This window comes from Lissotriton helveticus, chromosome 3_1, assembly GCF_964261635.1.
Source record: "Lissotriton helveticus chromosome 3_1, aLisHel1.1, whole genome shotgun sequence".
Lineage (NCBI taxonomy): Eukaryota > Metazoa > Chordata > Amphibia > Caudata > Salamandridae > Lissotriton > Lissotriton helveticus.
This window is the reverse complement of record NC_136061.1, coordinates 989799129-989820325: the sequence shown is the minus strand read 5'-3', so window position 1 is coordinate 989820325 and position 21197 is coordinate 989799129. Positions and strand designations below refer to the sequence as shown.

The window sequence follows — 21197 nt, the reverse complement described above, 5'->3', positions numbered from 1 at the left end:
CAGGCGATGCGATGCACACGTGCTCCCTCTCACCAGCAGACAATGCACAGTGTTGGGGTTTCTTACAGTTTTGACACAATGTTGGTTTTAGCATTGTGAAAACCAGCATTGTGTTTATGCTCTTCTAGAACAGTGACACTCAAAGTATGCCCGGCGGCCCTCTTGACCTTTATATGTGGCCCCTCCTGATGAACAGCAGCATGAACTGTTCCTTGTCGAGAACTAATATTCACAATTTATTTTTAAATAAACAGGCAAGCATTTATTTGCAGGTTAAATGAAATTATGAAGTAACTAGGGTGTTGTCATGCACCACTTATCTTTAGTTGACTTCGTAAATAAATGATTTTCTTTAAATTTTTCATAGATTTCCCTACAGAATCCCTGATTTAGCCAGAACCCCTACAGCCACCATGCTGGCATCAGTGCGGCCCTCAGTGAAACCACAGACCATAATTTGTGGCCCCAGGACAAATGTTTGAAAGTACCAATATTCTAGAAATACCAACACGGCAGGGGAGGCACTGTGGTGTTAGGGCCAGAGCTGCCAAATTTGGAACTGGGGGACCAGGTTGTAGTCTCTGCAAAAGATGCGTAATCTCCCCTGTACCTAAAAAAAATTATAATACATTTTATTGTGACCTTCTGTAATGTAACTGGTGCTCATGTAAAGCGCTACAATACCTTCGTGACGAGTTGGTGCTGAATATGAAGAAAAAAACCTCAGTGCGATTAAAGGAAGAGAAAGTGCAGCACGTACATTTTTCACCCTTATCAACCCATGAAATAAGCAAATAATATTAAAAAAGCACTTTAATTGTGCTCATGAACTGCTGTCATGATGCCTGACTGAGAAGTAAACAAAAACAGAAAGATCATGATACATATAAATATACATTTTTTTCAAGTTCTCTTAAAGTATACGGCTGGGCCTTTGCAGACGCTTAAAACTGACAAATGGTCAGTATTTTGTCTTTGGAAAGGTGGCAACTCATGGAAGCCATTGTAAATGTAGGGTGGGCAAAGCATTCGTTCTTTCTTACAGAGCGCAGAGAGCACAGCTTCAAGAAGGGAGGACAAGGCATGGAGGGTGGAGGAAAGGGAAGGTACAAAGAGTGCTGGGGCAAGTGACTATTTTATTTGGGCCAGGGAGGAGGGGCTATGTTATACATGTCTCCCCCATTACTTCTTGGTCCCTGAACAACATCTGAAAAAATAGGTGGATGATTGTGTGGGTCAGAGAAAATAAAAGATGGGTAAAAAGCAACTAACATTTTTCCCCTCCATGATCGGAGGGATATGATAAACAAAATTGATCTTCGCCATCGTCTATTTGTGTTCAAAATTTTATTGCTTATATAATAAAAAAAAAAAAACCATACAAAATAAATAACTTTAGAACTGCTGTTATTCCTACCGGGGGATCGGGGAAGGGGTCTACATTACAGCACATTTCAAGACTGAACAATTCAGCAAGAATTGCTTGCAAGCTGTTGAGCGTTTCAGACATTTTTTGTGGGGGGAAATGTTTACACTCCTTACAGACCATGAGCCTCTCATTCTCATCCAGGGGGTAGGATTGTCAAAGACCACACTCCTAGAATCGCTAGGTTGAGTTCAAAGTTGTTGCAATACAATTTTGGGGTGGCGAATATTCCCAGTGGGCGAAATACACGAGCTGATTATCTCTCTAGATCTCCTTTACCCTTCAGGGAAATGTGATCATGACAACGATGCAGATGAAGATTGCCTGATTGCTACAGTTGATGCCTGTGATGTGGGTTGTTTTACTGAACGCGATTAGTTTTGTGGAATGGAGTCTGATTCTCTACTTAAGAAGGTGAAGGGATTCATCGTTTCAGGCTGGCCCAAGAAAAAGCATCTAGACAGTGATTTTCATGCTTTCGCCAAGGTCGCTGATGAACTTACTTTGGAGGGTGGAGAGCTAATCATGCGTGGGGATAAGTTTGTTCCCCCTGAATCTCTCAGAGGTTGCATCATCGAATATGGCCATAAGGGACATCTTGGGCAGACGAACACTAAGAAAAGGGTTCGCAGTGTTTATTGGTGGCCTTCCATGGACCGTCAAATCAATGATGTGTGGAGATGTGTCTGACTTGTTCGACAAGTGATAAGGTTGTAAAAATTGTTTCACTTTTAATACAACAGGTCAAGGCACCGGATGGTCCCTGGTTGAGATTGGTCATCGACTTTGTGGGACCTTTTAATGTGCTGGGCAATAAATACAAGTTCGCCCTGGTGGTTGCTCTTTCAGCAAGTGGTGGGAGGTCCATTTCATGACAGATCCCAACTCACAGGAGGTTATCAGGTTTCTTCAGAGTCTGTTTGCCAGAGAAGGCTTCCCCAAGGAGATTGTATCCGACAATGGGGTACAGTTTACTTCCAAGGAGTGGTCTGTTTTTCTGTCTCAGTGCAGTATCACCCACCTGCGTGTGGCTTTATATCATCCACAGGCCAATGGTTTCATTGAGCGCAGCAACCGCATTCTGGTTGAGTGTGTTTGGTGGGATGTTTCGTCCAGAATTGACATCAAGGAAGCTGTCCAAAGTATGTTGTAGGCACATCGCACTACCCCTAGTTCCATCATAGGTTCTAGTCCTTTTGCTTTATTTGGGGGTACACAAGCTTCTTTCCACCTGTGTCCTGCTTGGATGAAGAAGTGGGGTTTGGTGTCAAGGTGCCAGGAGACACAGGAAGACAGAGACATACAATCCCTTACCATGTTCCCGACACAGCCTGTTCCGGATGTGGCCAACTATAATCCTCCGTCTCTGTGGGGGGATTGGGTCAGGATTATGTCCCCTCGCAATGTTCCCGAAGGTCTGTCAAAGTTTGGTCCTCCTGTTAGGGTGGATGCTACCTCTCGGTTTGCTGTAAGAGTCGATGGGAAAAATTGGTGGAATCTATCCAGGATTTATAAGATTCCAATGAATGTTGTTTTGCAACTGGGTCGTGAGACGAGCAAACCCGTTCAGTCTGATGCTGTTCCAAAAGGGGCTAATGCTCATGAGAGTATGCGGAGGTCTTCCCAACCTTCTCAGTTCAGAAAATCCTCCTTTAGATATGTTCCTCCATGGAGGAGTGGTAGGACAAGTGTCCCGCCGAAATGATTAAAATCATTAGTCTATTCTATTTCTGTAATGGGTTAATATTTGCCCTACTTTACTTAAATGCATTAGTGGACGCCTTGTTCATTTTATCTTTCATTCTTTTTGTTTTCTAAGAAGGTACGCTCTGCCCTTCTCCTCTTTTTGCTCGTTGATGTATTTTCTCCTGCTTTCCTCCTCAGTTTCTTTATTTCCCTCTACCTTTGTTTGTTCTCTCTTCCTTTGTGTATTTATGGAAAGAGAGAAGATTTTGTAGTAGTTGCTTATGAGCATGCTGTTCTTCCAGTTTCTTATTCTTATGATGTCACGGTCATGACAATGGAATGCTATGGTTTGAATCCCAGGAGGTTGTCAGTTCCTGGAAGCTGTGGAGACGAAGAGTCAATAAAGTATGTGCTCTTACACTTACCTGTCTGATGTAATCACTACAGATTGGCTTTTGAGTGTGTCTTTCAATAATGAAAGCACGCCAATGGCTAAAGGCGGGAGCATGTCCCACCTCTTTCTTAATGTTAACTCCCACTGCATTTTGCTCTCTGGAGCAAGCAGCGGCGCACAGGGTGGCAGCTGGATTCCTCGTGGGTCAGGTTACTATCTGTAATGTTCACTCTCACTGCATTTTGCCTGCGGGAGTGAGCGGACGTGCTTTGGTGCCTTTTTCACACTGCCCACCCTCCCTCCCGTTGTGTATGTAAAGCTTCGGCCCAAGAGCCTACCCACATGCTCCTCTTGTTTGACTTTGTCTATATAAAATTTTAGAAGGAGAGGAGTCTCAGTGTGCATCCCAGTTGCCTTTTTACATCAGTCGGATGTGCCTGTCTTTTTGCATGTTTTTTGTTTTGTTTCCACACAAGTAGAGTACATCGCACGACATGCAGGGTTTGGGAGAGAATATAGGAAACCCTTCAGATTGCACCTGCAAGTCTATCTGGTGCAGGAGCGGTGCCCAGTACGAAAGAGGCCAAGTTCCCCCCACACCCCCCTCTGTCAGTCTGTCCATATGTAACATACGTTATATGAAGATACGCAGCGTGTATTGTCATTTATTGCCATTGGTGACAATACGCGAGTGTGGGCTGTGCGCACCCAGTTCCCTCGACAATGTAATAAACAGCTTATTATCCCCTGCTGACCTGCATGGATGGGTTACACTGTGCCATATCTATATGTGCAGTAGTTGTAAACCAGGGTGTTTATCCCGTAGACGAACACGGGGTAAACCCATGCTTTCAGCGAGATAACCCCACTAACTGCCCCACTGCTGTACAGTGATACATCTGGTGTGTGACCCTGAAGGGACACAGCGGTGCTTTCTGAAGCAAGTTACCCTCTGCTTTAGTGAGAACATGATTCCACTTTAGTGATCCAATTGTGAATATATATATTTATTGCATTTGCTCCAAATTAGCTTTATTCTCAGCACTAGAGCAGTAATTAGAATTATATATAAAGATGCTCACTGTGTTATATGCAGTTTATGATCATTCTCGAGTGGGGGGAGCGGACATGATTCGGAAGAAGCCAATCTCAGAATGGGCTATTAATCCCTTCACTCCCTCGATAAAGGTAACCAATACCACGCCACCACTCTCTGCCAGTGCGTATATGGATTAAATTGTGGCATTTCTTCCAATCGGTTTGTTGTAATAAAATGTATTTAAACTAAACCACGATATAAAATAATATTTAGGAGGCCGTTGTAATAAGCAGTCTGCGAGGAAATAAACAGGCTTTAAGAGCCTGACAAATGAAAGTGAAACTACGTACTACATGGCAAACTACTTCGAAGGTCTCAAAGGCAAGACCTACTGCCTATGCCAATGCTAGTTTACATTACTGCTTGCAATCCTGCCTGATGAAGAGAGGTGATCACTGCTGATAATCTTGCAAGAGTGGCTTCTAATGTAGTCTTGTCTGATCTGCTCACTATTATAACACTTACAATATTAGTAGTACAGGATGAATTTTATTTAACATAAGTCGCTCTGGTTACAAAAAAAGTTGGAGAGCCCTGGTAGGACACAACAGAATACATTTCTACTAAACATTTAGGGGCAAAAAAGCCTTAGGGTCCGATTATGCTGTGGTCGGTGTATTCCGGCTCGTGCGTAAAGACCTGTTTATGCACGGTTTAAAACTGCAAGGTAAAAAAGGTATTTAACGTATCTGATAATTAATGGATGCATTAAATATCTCAAGGCTCCGCAAATTTCGTCAGGTCAAACCTGCTGAAATTTAACAGAGGAAAAACATATGGTATTTACCTATTCATGTGGATTTTGGTGCATTAAACACTAAAATCTGCATGATAGTCCCCATAAACTCGCAATAGATGCTATTGATGGCACCTGATAATGTACTGAGTGGCATCGTTATTTATCACATGTGATAAATAGCACCTATACTCGTAATTAGGGCCTTAGTGTACTGTGTAACCCTGCAAAAGTCTAGGATTATGATGGGTTGCACAAAATGCAGATGTAAATCATGCTCAGCTAATGTGCATTGAAGCAAGGTGTACAAATTATCAAAGCAGTAAATGGCACCAGAGAAAGTTTCACACCTCGTAACAGATCGTAACACGGAAATAGAACCTTTTAATCTTTATTCCAAGGTGGGCAAACAGAAAATGTGCGTTATTTGCTGATACGATTTACTTTTGGAAATGGTGGCATCAGTGACCTACTAAAAGGCATAACTGGCCCCATTATGACTGGGTCCAAAGTGTATGAAGGAGCAGGGGCGGCTCCTCCGTTGGAGTGGAGGATCGTTGCCCCCCTTTAGTTACCCCCAAAGATAAAAAATATAATGGTAATACATTACCATTTTATTTTTCATCCTCCTCTCCTGAACCTTGTGTCAGGACGGGGATGGGGCTGCTGCTGAATGACAGCCGCAGGGAGGAGGGTGGGATATTCGAGCACTTTTCAAAGTGCACTTTTTCCCTTTGGTCGGAAGTCTTGCGACAGCCAACCAGACATGCGCACTTCGAAACTTCTAACACCGCTGGCTCAAGACAGCAGAGTTAAAGTAAGTGCAAGCAACCAGGGGCGCTGGGGAATGCAGAGTGAGGTTGCTGGTCCAATCAGGGAGCTGCTCCCACTGCATGAGATCAGGGCTAGGATTGGTGCCCATGCTCCAGCATTCAGTTCAGAATAGATCCTGTTCAGAAGAGGTCTGGAGTGGATGACGTCGGCTGAGGTAAATTATTTTGTTTTTAAATATTGTCACTCCCAAGATGCCAGCCAGAACTGAAGGAGCCCTACAGTATTCAGTGTACAGTATAACCAAATGGGATGCACGGAAGTGGAACAGTCCTTGGCGTACTCCACTAGTATATGAAGTTTACAGTTCTACACTGTGCAAAAAACTATTCTGCGTGTAATCCTCCTAGCAACAGAGAAGCTGCAGATTTACTATAAACCATTACAAGATATAGGTAAGGAAACATCGTATACCCAACAAAGAGTCCAAAACATATACAACAGTCTTACCCTTTTGGTTACTCTGCTCATCCAAAGAGGCTCCGAAGGGGGTTCTAAAACCAAAGAAAGACGAGTAAACTTAAGTTGCTTCTTTAAGTTTCCAGTGGAACAAGCAACAACCCGTTCTCCTTCAACATGCTGCATGCAAGGAATGAACAGAGGGTGCTCGCGCCAACCCACCTAAAAACATTTGTTCTGCAGCTATAGAATAAAAGAAGTTCAATGAAAGGCACTGTAAACACCAGTCAAGTACAAAGCACACCAACAGAGGCTGAAAACAAACATTTTTATAGTTCTGTGTACACCTGACGAGCTGGAAAATGTAATGCACAACACAGGGCAAGAGAGACAATTTAAACGAATACTAGCTGTACAAATGTTCAGCAGGTTTTGCCGTTTGCTGAAAATGGGGCGTTTTTCTTTTATCCCTTAAATCATTTAAACGAACAAGGGTGTGAACACTATCGTTCGCATGCAATTTTACGCAATCTCTTATCACACATTCCTGCCCAAAAGGTTACACAAGCCTAGTTCAAACCCATGCCTGCACTTTTCCTTGAACAGGATCATTAACGATCCGCAGAACAGAGCAAGCATGCAAATTCTGCGGCTTGAAAAGAATGCAATCACCCGTGGGCGAAGAAACAAGAGCCACCTATGACGGCAACAAACACAACAAAGACGTGACTTGACATTAAAAATAAGAGAGCCACTAACTGTGCTCTCATTTTACCGTTCCTTTTCAGACTCGATCACTTGCTTAGGCAAACAGGCTTAAATAATAAAAAAAAATACTGGAATAAATCTTATACAGTTGCGTCTTCTACTATCAGCAAAGGTTCATTCAGCAAAATAATTTTTTATTGGCAAGGTGAGGGAATAACAAATATATAGTCTATGAAAGGAAAACACCCAACGAAGAGAAACACAGACAGCAAATTCATTAGTCATGGATTACAAAAGGTTGCTTCAACTTGTTTTGGGATGGACTGTGCTAGTCAAGTGGTGGGTGCAAATTAAAAGTGCTTGCATTAATCAATAGACAAGCATTCATTAGCTACAACATTTGTTCTGGACAAGCCAAAGAACGCATTTAAAAGGATTTTAAAATAGTTTTGGAAGTACCACACAAGCTCAGAATGATTGTATCACAAATTAGCTTGTAGGGTAAAAGTCTTTTTTTAGCGTGAGCTTAAGGCTGATGTAAGCCTGTTATTTAAATAAGGGAATTTTGATAGGTGGGAACACCAGGGTAACCAGATTTAGCTAAAACCACATCATTTAGTAACTGGTGAAGCAGGGATTGGAAACCAAGTCTGCTAGCTCCACATCTAACAATGGAGTCACTAGAGCACATTTTTCCACCTATAAGAGAACAAAAATGGAAAAATTGACAGAATTAAATGAATGAGAACACAGAGGGACAACGTGGTAAATGTGAACCGGCATAAATGGGGACAAGTCAGCAAAACAAATATGCACAAAACAATTGGCCTTACCAGGAGCTACAAAAAGTTAACACCAAAGATGAAGCCAGATGTTTAAAATCTAAACATCAGCCACCAAGCCATAGTACAGATTTTGTATGTGCAAAAAGATAACAAGCAGGGTCCTTGGAATACAAGGCCACTTTGTCTGAAAATTGTTTTATTAGCTTGGTATACCGTTTATTGATCAACTGCCAACATTCCTGGGCTGAAAATGGACGTCTTAGTGCTGGACACAAAGAAAACAAACAAAAAAAAACTATTCGATGTCCAGGATTTGCATCTTGAAAAGAAGTACTTTGAAATAATTGAGAACCTTTTCTTCCTAGCTCGACCAAGTGTCCGAGAAGACCAGTGAACAATGGCTTCTTACTACAACATAGTAATGAAGATCAGCTATGGTCAACTTTACCAGCATTTTCTAGCATTATGGCCTAAATAAAGGCTGCGATGCTGGCTCCAAATCATCATCACTATACGGGCGAACTTAAAAGCTCAACAGGTGCTTTCCCTAAGCACTTGGTTAGAGTTAACTCTCATTGATGTACACGGACTATTTGGTCTGTTTACACCAAACACGGATGTGCACTTACAGTCTTTTAATCATCCTGAACATGCACAATACAAAAACAATTTTAACAGACAAAAAACAACAGAAATGAAATTTGTTTGAGGTGGTGCTTCTTTAGGTGCGGGCCATAGGGTAGTCACTCAAGCAGGTTAAAAATGAATACACTTACTAAGCAATATTATAGCTACTTCTTTGACACCCAACTATCAGCACTAGCAACAAAGGGAGAGAAGGCCAGTAACAATCAAGGTCAGCTGTTCCTATATATCAGTTACACACAATAAGGTAACCCAATAATCCCTATAGAGACTTGCTGTATATATACACACCCAAGAAAAACAAGGACTCCTAAAGGAAGAATTACACCAAAACAAAATCGCAAAGTTAATGGCTTGGTAAATGCAATATCCAACCCGACCCTTAATTGTGGCTAGTCTTCAAATAATTACAATCACAATTAATCTAATCAATGATGTCAAGACGTGCTTCAAATGCAAAATATGAATATGACATTTATTATTATTCCAAGACTCTTTAGGGTCTAGAAACCGCACCAGCACACTGTCTTAAAGGGTCACAGTGATATTTTTGAGTCCCAGTACTGACCTTCAACAATTTGGAGACCACTCAACAAATCTCAAGTATGTTTTTTTAAGAAGCCCTCTTGGAATCTTTTTCCTAGTTGTTGGCTTTTTAAGCCCATTCATGTGAATATGTAGTGGCCAATGCGTTGAAGTTTCGGCCTCCTAAGCAGTACTTGAGACCATCATCAGGACAAAGAGTCAAACATAATTCATATTATAGACCACTTAATTAAGCCAATGGGTCTTGTAGCTAAAAGCAAAAAAAATAAAAAGACCAAGTTAAAAATAACAATGATATAACATTGCAAAATCCAATTTTGAGATAAGCCACCAGTAATACCATGGTGTGAAACACCATACACCAAGAAAACCAAGCCAAACATCTTTAAAGCCCTGCTACCAATTAGAGGCCGTAACAGTGTATGCGAGTCACTGTGCAAGCACACTTTTGTCAAAATTAATAAAACACACCACGAGACATGCTATATATCAAACTTATTTCTAGAAAACTCATTAATTATAGCGTATTACACTGAATTGGACTCTATGCGATGGAAGATGCCTCCCCTAGGCTCTACTTGGATTAGAGCTGGGACAAGCTGTGGCCAGGATGCTAGATGATAAATCTGTCACATTTTATTTTCTTAAGCTCAAACACTTCGCAAATTGTACCACTGCTCTGCCCAGTTGTGGGATGGCAGGTATCAACCCAATATGTATTCTGGTAATCCATCATTAGACTATTGCAATGGACTCTTTCTGAATGCACAAACCAGAGTCACTAAAAAGCTGCAGACTGTACAGAACGCGGCTGCACGTTTGCTGTCTAAAAAGCCTAAATTCGCACCCATTTCAGATACTTTGAGGACCTACCATTGGTTGACCATCCAAAACAGGATAAAGTTTAAATCACTGTGCACGGTTTATAAAGTGATGCAGGATCAAGGGCCTCGCTTCCTTAAAGACCAATTAATACCTTACAACCCGGTCAGAAAGCTCCGATCCACATCACTCAATCAACTGGTGGTCCCACGTAGCAGAACAGTCTCCTGAGGCGACCGCCGCTTTCTAGTTGCGGCTCCTAAAATCTGGAATACTCTGCCATACCACGTAAAAACCAGTCCCTCACTCCTACAGTTTCGGAAAAGACTGAAGACGTGGTTATTCAACCAATAACACAGCACACCAGCCCGCATGAACTTCACCATTGGGGAGGGACATTACTGTGGTCTAGCGCCGAGACGCCTACGGGTATTCGTTCGCGCTTTATAAATGTCAGTAAATAAATAAATCTACATACGTGCTGGTCAGAAACAATCTTGCATCTTCTTGCCTTTACAACTGGTTACCCAATCTGATTATGAAGCAAAGACTACAGCCAGAATTTAAAAGAATAGTTTGCCGCCAGTTAAATTATTTTTTGTGATGCTGAAATCATGTAACAGTTAAGTGCCCAGAATGCACAGCTGAGACTGAAGACTTCCCTTTCTGAACCACAGAGCTTAAAGATCTAGAACAAGACTAGTCAGAAGTATTGCTGTTGACTATATACTTTGGCCACTGAGTTATTACACAAATGTAATGTGCATGCTCTGGGTTAGCAGCCTTGAAATACCATTTCCTAAGGAAAGATTGCTGAACCAATGGAATTTGATCAATTTTTGAAGCAATAACCTCGGAGTAGGATATCTTTAGGAGACTGCATAGTCATACCCATTCTGTTCACTTTGTCGAACTGTTGAAAGAATGCTTAAGTGGGGATCAATAGTACCCCTGTTTTATTATGTAAAGTGTATTTAATAATGTTAATTAACTATGGATAAGTGATTGTTTTTCATTTTCTTTTACGATGCCTTTCATGGACGTTTTACAAACTACTATGTAGGCCACCATAAATCACGGGCAAAATAACAAGTGGATAGACATTAAACCAAAATCAGTTAAGGTGACTAAAGAAATTTAGAAATCACATGCAGCTCAAAATGGACTATGGGTTGCAGTACTTAGTCCCGAAACAGTCAGACTAGCTCACCCAGTGTTGTTTGATGTTAAGAATTTGGACTTTATCCCCCTCAAATTAGATATGACGGCATCCGCCCATAGAACTTCCAGGCACAGATTAATATTTTTGCAGAGTCAACTCAGCCTTTCATTCTTTTGGATACCAAAATAAAAGAAACAAAAAAGGAGAACAATGGACTTTAGTGATCAGCTTAAGTTGAGAGGGTTGATCACAGTCAAACAAATAAGCAATTACCTATCTCATTTAGTCATGCTCTTTCAATGGGTTTGGAAACAATGACTGGATAGCCTTTTTTTATATCTCCTATTGGTTTATGGTAAAGCAGTCTTTGTAACTTTTCAATTACGGTTTTATCCTATTTAGACAGCACCATAAATGCAAAAAGAGGAATGTTGATTTGTAGGAGGTTCACAATCATGGACGTCTAATGGGGACACTGGGCTGAGACTGCAAGAAAAACGCCCACTGCAGAAACCTCTGTTGAGCAGGTACGTCAGCATTAAACTTTTGAATACAAAGAAGCTTGTAACACTCGTTTGACTCTTCTGAAGAGCTCAATTGACAGTGAAAGCTGTGTCAGGAATGGTATAAAGTACAGGCATTGAAATTTAGGACAATGAACAAAATGCAACCGGAGGGAAATAAAAAAGAATAAAATTAAAAAAAACATTTAAAAGTAAACAAGTGCTACTTCACTACATGCGCACACACCTAAAAGACTGAATGACTTGCAGGTCCTGTGCACCCTTCAGCAACTTCGACTTGAAGGGGTTCCAGGCCGAGCTGGACTTCCAAATGCCTTGTTCAAACATGACCAACAACCCTGGGTTGTGTATCTCACTCTATTGCTCAATCATGTCTTCCTCACCAACTTCATACCGGCATCCTGGCGAGGCAGAATCCTGCATGCCATTTATAAATCAGGCTTGCGGACCGATCCAGCAAACTACAGATCGATTGCTCTTATTGATGTTGAAGCAAAGATCTTCGCCTCCAATTTTTTACTCAACCTGGAAGCCTGGGTCTCTTCAGCAAACATCCTCCCGAAAATGCAAACGGGCTTTAGGGAAGGTTTGAATACGACAACCAACCACCTTGCAGTTAGCCTCCTTATTGAAAAGCTCAAGCACAAAAGCTCAAAACAGTATGCCTGCTTCGTGGATCTGAAAACATCATTTCACAGGGTACGGAGGGACTTTCTTTGGGCTAAGATGGCCAGCACCACCAAAATTACTGGAGGACGTGATCAATCTATACTCAGATACTTAGGTCCAGTTTAAAATTGTAATGGCCATAGAACTACCTGCAAGATTGCCACCCATACGGGCCGTACCACAGGGATGCAGGGTAGCCCACTGCTTAAGTAACATTTACATGGCCGATCTTGAATGACAACTATTGAAAGTGGCATGCGACCCTACTAAACTAGCAGATGAGCCACTTCGATGTCTCAAATAAGCAGATGACATTATTCTATTAAGCCAAACCCTGATCAGCGCCAGCGTTTAATCATCCACTTGGTATAATACACCCAAACGTTGGGGCTGGAATTAAGTCCTAAAAAAACAAAAGTGATATGCTTTTCAGCTAACTCCACATGCTGCTATCCTAGTTTCAAGTGAAAAGCAGTCAGAAAACCCTTCGACCTGGTTATAAAGTACAAATACGTAGCTGCCGTAATGGATGCCCGATTATCGTTCAGGGAGCACCTACAAAAAGAGACATTGCTAACAAACTACGGTTTGCGTTTAAATTACTGCAAAAAGAGCTCAATAGCACATCACAGCACTCACTGTCTGCTACAGGTCATTAAGGCAAAGTTTCTCCCACCATTGTGTATGGTTCCGAATTGTTAAAGGGGGGTGATGCAACAACATAAACCAGCTTCAACTGACCCTGTTTAAACGCATCTTCCGGCTTCCGCTATAGATATTTCAATCACAGGTGAGGCTGGAGTTTGGCCTGTTCCATCAAATCCTGGTCAGGAGAGGCACGGTCATTAAACTGTGTTGAAAGCTTAGAGCAGTCCACAAGCTTCACTGGCTGCCTTGTGTTGGTCAGAAATGAGGCGGCAGCCTAATCACAGAAATTCGTGACCAAGGGCCCTTCATCCGGCCTTAAGCAACCTAAACCTAGATAATGCTGTGAATTCAAAACTGGACTTCATTGCCTTTAAAAACATCACCAACAGGGCTGCAAAACTACAATCCATCAATAAGGCAGAGTTTATCCCGGAAAAATCATGCATGGACAGTTCTGCACTCCAATACTTCTTGGAGCCCGCAACCATATTTAATATCCCATATTGCAGAGCCCACTCAACATTCATTATTACTATTTCGAATGGGTGATTTCCATCAAAAGATCTGGTTCCCGCTTGGGAGCAGTCTTGGTCAAATCTTCAATATCCCTAGGTGACCACAGCGAAGAAAGCCTACTTCATTTTTTGTGCTTCTGTCCAGCCATCTTACACCTTGGACAGCAGCTGTTATGCCCAGCCTTGAGGGCCCTCAAGATTAGGTCTGGCCGCCCAGCAGTGATGGCTTTCCTGAATGATCACAGTATACAGCTTTCTTGCAAGGCCAATTGGTTTTTGCTCCAAGTAAAAAGGCTGTTTACACAGCAAGCTCTGTCCCCTTAAATAACAATTGGTGATTGTTCCCAGCCTTCATCGTTTTAAAAGTATTATGAACACTATATGGGAAAGTTTAAATGTAACTAATTGATTTAAACTTGATTCACAGCGACCCCTTTGGCTGTGTTTTTTGTAAATGTTTTAATGAAGTTACTGTCGTTATTTATCATATGCAAAATGATACATTTTATTAATGTGTGTATATTGCAATGATTTGAATTAATTGGCAATAAAATAATTTACTACTGAGTGGGATTTGTTTACATGCAACCAAACTCGCTCTTCTTGCAACAAGAACATTGCAGTTAATTTGTTTTGTAGTCTGCGTTTTACAATGAGTAGGCATACTTAAGAAGGCCTTATGCCAGCCACCTCAGCTGGAAAAAATGTCCTGCCCACCTAAAATTCACATTGTACCTGCAAAACATAAGGATCGGCAAATTTGCTTCGAAAGTCTTGTACCAATAGGCAAAATTGTTCTTAATGTGCTGAAGAAAAAGGTATGTACTAATTTGTTTGAGTTATTACCCTCCAATGTTGCTCATCATTCAGTGCTTGTTGAGCGCTTTTCGCTCAAAGTTCCAACTGGAAATGTCTCCCGTTGCTTTTAAGCTAAAGACACCTGAACACTTGTTTTCTTAAATCTCAATTTGTTAGACAAGTTGGTATTCAATCGATTGCAACAAATCTAAATTTGATGCAGACACAAGAACTATTCCAAAGTAGTATCAAGGAACAGCACATTGAGAATTACACTCCCCAACTTCACCTCAAATAGTGCTCAACAAAACTGCACCAATTGCACTTTTATTCAAAGTACAAGCAAAAGTGTTGCAAAACGACTTTTGAATGTTCACATGCCAGTCTCATTTAATTCTTGGTCACCTACCAATAAGGCAACAGGTTACTTTTATGTGCCAGCAAACTGGGTTAAAAGCCACATAAAATCATTAAATGTGCAATAAACGTACACGTTGCCCGACTGAAACCATTTTGTACTAGACTCATATTCTAGTAGAGATTATAATACGACATTCGTGTTCATATGCAGTAAAATATTTTCTATAGGGGCCTTCATATTAACGCCTCTGACATGAAAGCACTTGATTGCCCAAACTCAATGAGAACACAGAGAATGAGGTGCTTAAAAAATTTTTTACTTTGAATTCCAGGTTGTTTTTGGAAGAAGGTTAAGGCCATCTTTGGGGGAAGTTGCATCCATCAGGGAATTTTCGAACATTTCTAGGAAGCTTTTAAGATCTTGCGGGTCATAGTGTGCTTTTGTTCTTCCATCAGTCATAATCAACATTGTTGATGGATTCAAGAGTCCGTATTTGAGTCCCGTCTGCTTACAAAGAAATCAAAGATAAAAACTCTTTACAGTACGTTTATCATATGAAACATCTGCAGCGAAGGCGAGTTTCCCATTTTGTAAACAAACAGGCCATGATGTAAAGCTGTTTGAAGATTCAGTCTAGCATGCTGTAGAAGGAGGTACAGCATTATTGGCCAGGGCCATCACCGGTATCATGGCATCTGCGTATCATTCCGAGTGCCCTCTGAAATTCAACAGCATCACCAAAATCAATTTCTATAAGTGTAAGTGTAAAGCGTGACAAAAGGTAAGAATCACCATCTTGTGTGTCTGCTAGGCCATGGAGGTGTACATTGCAATCCATACTCCTATCTTCTAGTCGAATAACTTTTTTACATAGATTCCATAGCTCAGATCCCCAGTCCGGGGCATCTAACACCCTATTCTCCAAGTCTGTTAGCCTCTTTTCCCATGTGTCCAGCTGTAGTTTAAACGCAGACATTTCTATATGCATGGTCTTCAGGTCTCAGCAGAGGCCACCTCCACAGAGGTTCGATTTCTTTTAGAACCTGCACGTGGGTGCCATGCTTTTAATCTGGGGTCATAGATTGCATGTATTTCCCCCTTTTCTGCTTGTCAAGGCCTCCGACAATAAGAGCTGCCTTGCAGCCTTGTTCCTAGACATTTAAGACAGTGCTAAAAATACAATATAGTCCCCAGGTCTGGAAACTTGGCAGCAGCATTCGTACAGTTCAAATCTAGCAGATAAACTGGGCCTTTAATGTTCGGAATAGGATACTGTACTGCTTAGGTGCCTCTCGAAGGCAGTATTCACATCTGATTCTCAAGAGTCAGGTGAAGGGGCTTAAAGAACAAATATGGTGGCGTCCTATAGGGAGAATGAGCCTACCCAGCCGACTAGGCGGCACGGTCATGGGACCTACAGACTTCACCAACAGTGTCATCTCTGAAACCAGGGACAATACAAGGGAGTATTGTCACACTTGTATAATCTACTGATAAGACACCACCACGCTGAACCCTAAATAGCCAGGCTGAATGGTAGGAACAGTTGCAAATAGATTATACTGAGGAGGAATGAAAAGAGATCCTGGAGCAGGGGGAGGGAACTCCCAGATGATTTTCAGTCTCATTAAATAAATCCATAAATAGTACTGAGCCCTGAGAAGATATGGAAAATGAACTTGTTGCACCATTCGAAATGTTCGCACTATGGTCAACTACAGTGTGATACTTTCCACATTCTACATGATTGTCCAGACAGGCTTGCCCTGTGGACTGCGACAGGGACCATTTTTAACAGGTCCATCCCTAACCTTCTGCATAACCTTCCCACGACACCCAAGCAAGCTTCACAATACCAATGACCTCACCGACCTGACAAGCCACAAATGTCACCGCTTATCCACAGTGCTGACGGAAATGCACAAGATTGCCTCCTATAAAAGGATTATACACATAAGACCAGGTAGAGGCTTACTTACAGATTTGTACACTCTTCCTTGACGATAATACTTAGCATAGAGTCAACAAAAAGGTGCATATCTGTCCGACATCAGGCTATAAAAAGGACTCCATTCTGGACTCCACTCAGAAACTGATAAATCTATCTGTGTAACAGGATGTGCTGGCCATGGACAGCACTGCAGCGCCACATGTATACCCCGACCCTGGTATATAGGAACAACTGGCTCGTCAGTTGTAATAACACCGCCCTCCAATCCTATCATGTTCCTCTAGGTACAAACGTGCACGCATCCTGCCTCTCCCTGTCCAACTCCCATCATCGAGCCTTAAGTGAATGGGTCTTATGAGGAAAGGCTTTAGATAACAAGGTCCGACGAGGACCTTGAGACAATGGTAACTTCTTGTCCTGCACGCACCATAGACACCCCTCATGTAATAAAGCAGTTCGATCTCGACGACTATGGGCAAATATCAAGAACAGCGAGGTCTGAGCTCCCGAATAATGATCCGAGAGATGTCAATGTCCCTTTTCGCTTGGTTGAGAACTATAAAGCGGACGCACTTACTCCCTGGACTGAGTTAGAAGTGGAAGGTATGGGCACTTCTAATTAACACAGGTGCGGTATCACCTACTACAGCAGCTTGGACAGTGTATACATATTTGCGACCGCATGGCCTAGGTTTTTCAGTAACCTTCATATCCTCAAGCACTGGAGGTCCTCCTGTCCTGATACCACAATGTTTTCTATAGAGCATATTACTATTAGGGCCGCTGGATATTTATAGATTTGCTGCATTTGACACACAATCCATCCTCTGCTCATAATCTGCAGATTTTACCAAAAACAAATTGTTTCTAGCTCAAACAGTTCAAAAGTTACTAAAAATGTAGCGATACATGTTGCCTTGCAGTCGAAGGACCTTTCTGTTGCTTGTTGCTATATTTAGGTCTTAAACTCGTACTAATGAGATGCAACCCTTGCACAGACAGGGAAAAAATGTCAAAATAATTAAGTAAAACCATCACAAATGTGTCGCATCCTGCCACATAATTGGCCTTTTCTTGCTGCATAATTTACTCAACTCTGACGCATTATTTGTTTTGTCTTGCTGCCGGATTCCAGTGGCACTGATTATTATTAAGCCTGGGATGAGAAGAACCCTATAAAGCCCTCGACTACCTTTCTGTTTACATTTAATGGTATAATAAATATCGCTTTATATACAGAGCCCATTAAGACTGCATATTGTACCTTGGTGTTGACTTTGATTGCGAACATGATTGTAAACTAGGATTATTTGGATTCTATAAAGATATTAAAAATATATATAACTGGCTAATAATGAAAGCTTCTAACATTACCAAAATTGGCCTCCTTCCGGCCCAGTAATTAAATGTACTGACGCATGGAATGACCATAACTGGAGGAGCTGATAACTTGTACATCACGTGACATTTATTGTTAGCTGTATATTCGCTATCCAAACGGTTGTATTTTACTGTTTAAATAAGGAAATCAATCAAAAGTAAAAACACATTAAAACGATACAAATCAGGCAGTCGGTAATTTTAAAGAAAATAAGTTTTGCTACAAAATTCTGTTCACCTGTTCAGAGAATATGTGTCCTATAGTGTACACGCTACAAATCAACTTTAATAAGGAATACTCCTAAAGCACCTCACAATGTTGAGATAAAGGGTGACCAAGCCATGTATATCTAGGATGGGGACTGCTTTCTTCATTAACAATTCTAAGGAAGGAGAGGTGGCGGCCATTTTCTTGTTTGTTGTGTTTAGATGCGCCCAACCAGGAAACTTTTGCTTCAGTGGAAAGGAAGGTGGATTGTAACCTTGAAAATCAGACTTCAATCAACCTGTAATCCCAGATAAATATATGGGATGGTCCAAATTAGAGCTGCTAGATCGAAGCTTGGCTTTTGAAAGCAAAACCATAACAAGCAGATTCTTGTACACAGACCCACAAAATGAACTAGACACTGAAACCAGCACGTTTAGAAAGGCATCGGTCTCAGAGCAACAGCTCAGAGCGTCCTTGTGTGACGCGGTGCGTTGGTTGCAACCACCTGCCAAGCCCCTAGAACGCAACAAATGTAACCCTACAGTCGACAGAAGCCTTTCAGGTGTGTGAGCCAACAGCAGGGCTGCGGAAACAGGGCTCAGGGGGGAGGGTGCATGTTCTGTCTGGGAATCTTGGTCTGCAGTCAAGGCATGCAGAAATAAACACTGGGTGCCTTTAAGCGCTCCTGCCCCAGGTAAAACCGCTGTTCTGGCTTGGAATCTCTCTCTCAGGACTTGACCTTTTTTGGTTTAAAGATATCGGCATTTTCATCTAGATTAGACACCGAGGGAGGAGGTGACGCTCCCGCTAATGCCCAGACAAGTTGCCCCAAGAAGTAGCTATGACAAAACCAAACGAGGTGACGCAAGTATAATACAAGGTGGTGCGCAGTAGGGGGCGTAGGCATAACAAGTGGACTCTCCCATCCTTTTAAGTAATAGACAAATGTAATCGAGGTGGAATGGGTCCCTCGCACCCCTATCTAAACGACCTCCCCTGATGCGCTCGCGGTAGTTCTTCCCCGGGCGAGTTAATCTACAGTAACATGGTCTTTTTATGCTGGGCCTAATAACAGCAACACTCGCCTCACATCTATGGAAACAAAACATAAGGGGAAATAACTGTTCGAAAGCCCACGTTTCCGGAAGCTAAGACGTTCTACAAAATGACACTCATAAATGGTTAAAAAAACATCAGTGGGCACATCTGCCAGCCTATGGACTGCAACCTAAAATTAACTGTTTTAAAGGAAGCCAATGTAACTTCTCAGGTTAGTGAGAGATTACTTTTTCCAATGCAAGCCTCTACGCAAGCAGATAGGGCGGTTCGTGAGTAACCCACGGGAAAGTTAGAGTATGCTCCTGACATTACCCAAAGAGCAGGGAGGTAAAACGTGTAAACGCATTGCACCCTATAGGGATGCCCGAAGAAAGAAGACAACCTCGACTGCATTATAAACTTATTTCAAACACACACACTCTTTTTATGCAAAACTTTGAAGGCGGTTTGCATTTCATTCCCTCCTCCTTGCATACATGTCACGCAAAGCACGTGTCAATACATGTCTTCCTCTTTTTATGCTGATGGAAGGATGTCTGTCCCCATACCCTGGCGCGTCAGGGTTGCGCAGCAAAAAAGTTTCCAAAGTCGGGGCTTACCTGCAGTCCTCCAGCCAGGTGGCGATCTTCTCGTTGGGTACGTGCCCTTTGGAGAGAAAGAGCTGGGCATTAGTGACAGGAAGCGCTTGAGGGGGGCCGGGAGGGGGGGGTGGAATCAGACCGACCTGCTTCGGCGGCCAGGCCCGCCAGCTCCCGCGGGTGCAGCGAGCAGGCGGGCGGGTCTTCGGAGGCCTGCCAGGAGTCCCTGCTCTGCGCCCAGGCCTGCCTCTTGTCCGTGGCCCTAATCCGGCAGCCGGGCCCCGGCGCCGCCACCGCCGCCGCCTCCTCCATGGGGACCTCTCTGGCCGAGGCGGACAGGAAACCTGCGGGATAAACAAGCGAGCCCCGCTTCGGTGGCAGGCAGCAGCCAGAGGCGGAAGTCACTCCCCGAGCCCTGAACTTTCTGCGGAGTTCATGTCTTCAACACACAGCGCCGGCTGCGACCAGGAGGCGTTGTATAAACAGCGCTCCTCAGGCAGGAAGCGCGCGGACACGCATGGCACTCACAGGTTGCACTCCGCAGTCTCTCTGTCAGGCTCTCACACCGCCTTCATCGCCAACTCTCTCATTTACCCAATCCGCTCGTGCGTCCTCCTCCTTGGGTCCCTCCTCCTCCTCCGCTCCTTTCCTTAGTATCTATTCGCCGTCAGTTAGTCACTTTTTTTGGAGAGCTGGTGGCGCAGGCGCAAACTTGGAGCTCGTTCGGAAGAACACCTGAGGAGAGGTGAGCCCGGGAGTGATTAGACAGCGGCTCCCCCCGCCCCAAATCCACTCCCACGGAAACTGTCGGGCGGGAGACTGCTGTAGCAGGCAAGCGGCGACGAAGGGTTTCGGAAGTGACTGCTGGCGGTAGCAGAAAACAAAGACAAGCCACAGAGAAATCGAGCCTGCCAGGGCTAACTGGGCTTGAACTGGGGTTTCCCTTGAAACCATGTTGAGTCTGCAGATGACACAACTTAACAATTAGCAAAACTCTACGCACCGCAGGAACTTTATATATACGGAGTTACAATATCTGCTCTGTCCGTGTGCTGTGCGGGTATCCATGCTGCGCATACCCCATGAATGGTGTTTGCATTGCTTCTGTTGCCCACGCCAGTCTTGTGCCAGAGGGAAGCTTGTCTGCGTTTTGGAAGAATCTGGTGCAACTGCTGCCATTGTCACGTGCGCGTGGGAAGTGTCACTGCTTCTGGGTGCAATAAATGTGTTCTACGTGTGAGGCGACTTTGTACTGTTGTTGCGT

At 42.9% G+C, this 21197-nt stretch overlaps 1 protein-coding gene across 1 annotated transcript in view; it reads right to left on the bottom strand.

The window, feature by feature from the left end:
• Positions 1 to 20680, bottom strand: part of ITPRID2 (ITPR interacting domain containing 2) — a 207673-nt gene extending 186993 nt beyond the window's left edge. The window contains exons 1-3 of the mRNA XM_078681472.1: positions 20080 to 20680; positions 19955 to 20000; positions 6623 to 6666 (exon numbers count right to left, since the gene is read on the bottom strand). Of these exons, the coding sequence (XP_078537598.1) occupies positions 6623 to 6666; positions 19955 to 20000; positions 20080 to 20245 (256 nt within the window). The 5' untranslated portion in view covers positions 20246 to 20680. The remainder of the gene's footprint in view (positions 1 to 6622; positions 6667 to 19954; positions 20001 to 20079) is intronic.
• Between the last annotated feature and the right edge of the window lie 517 nt (positions 20681 to 21197).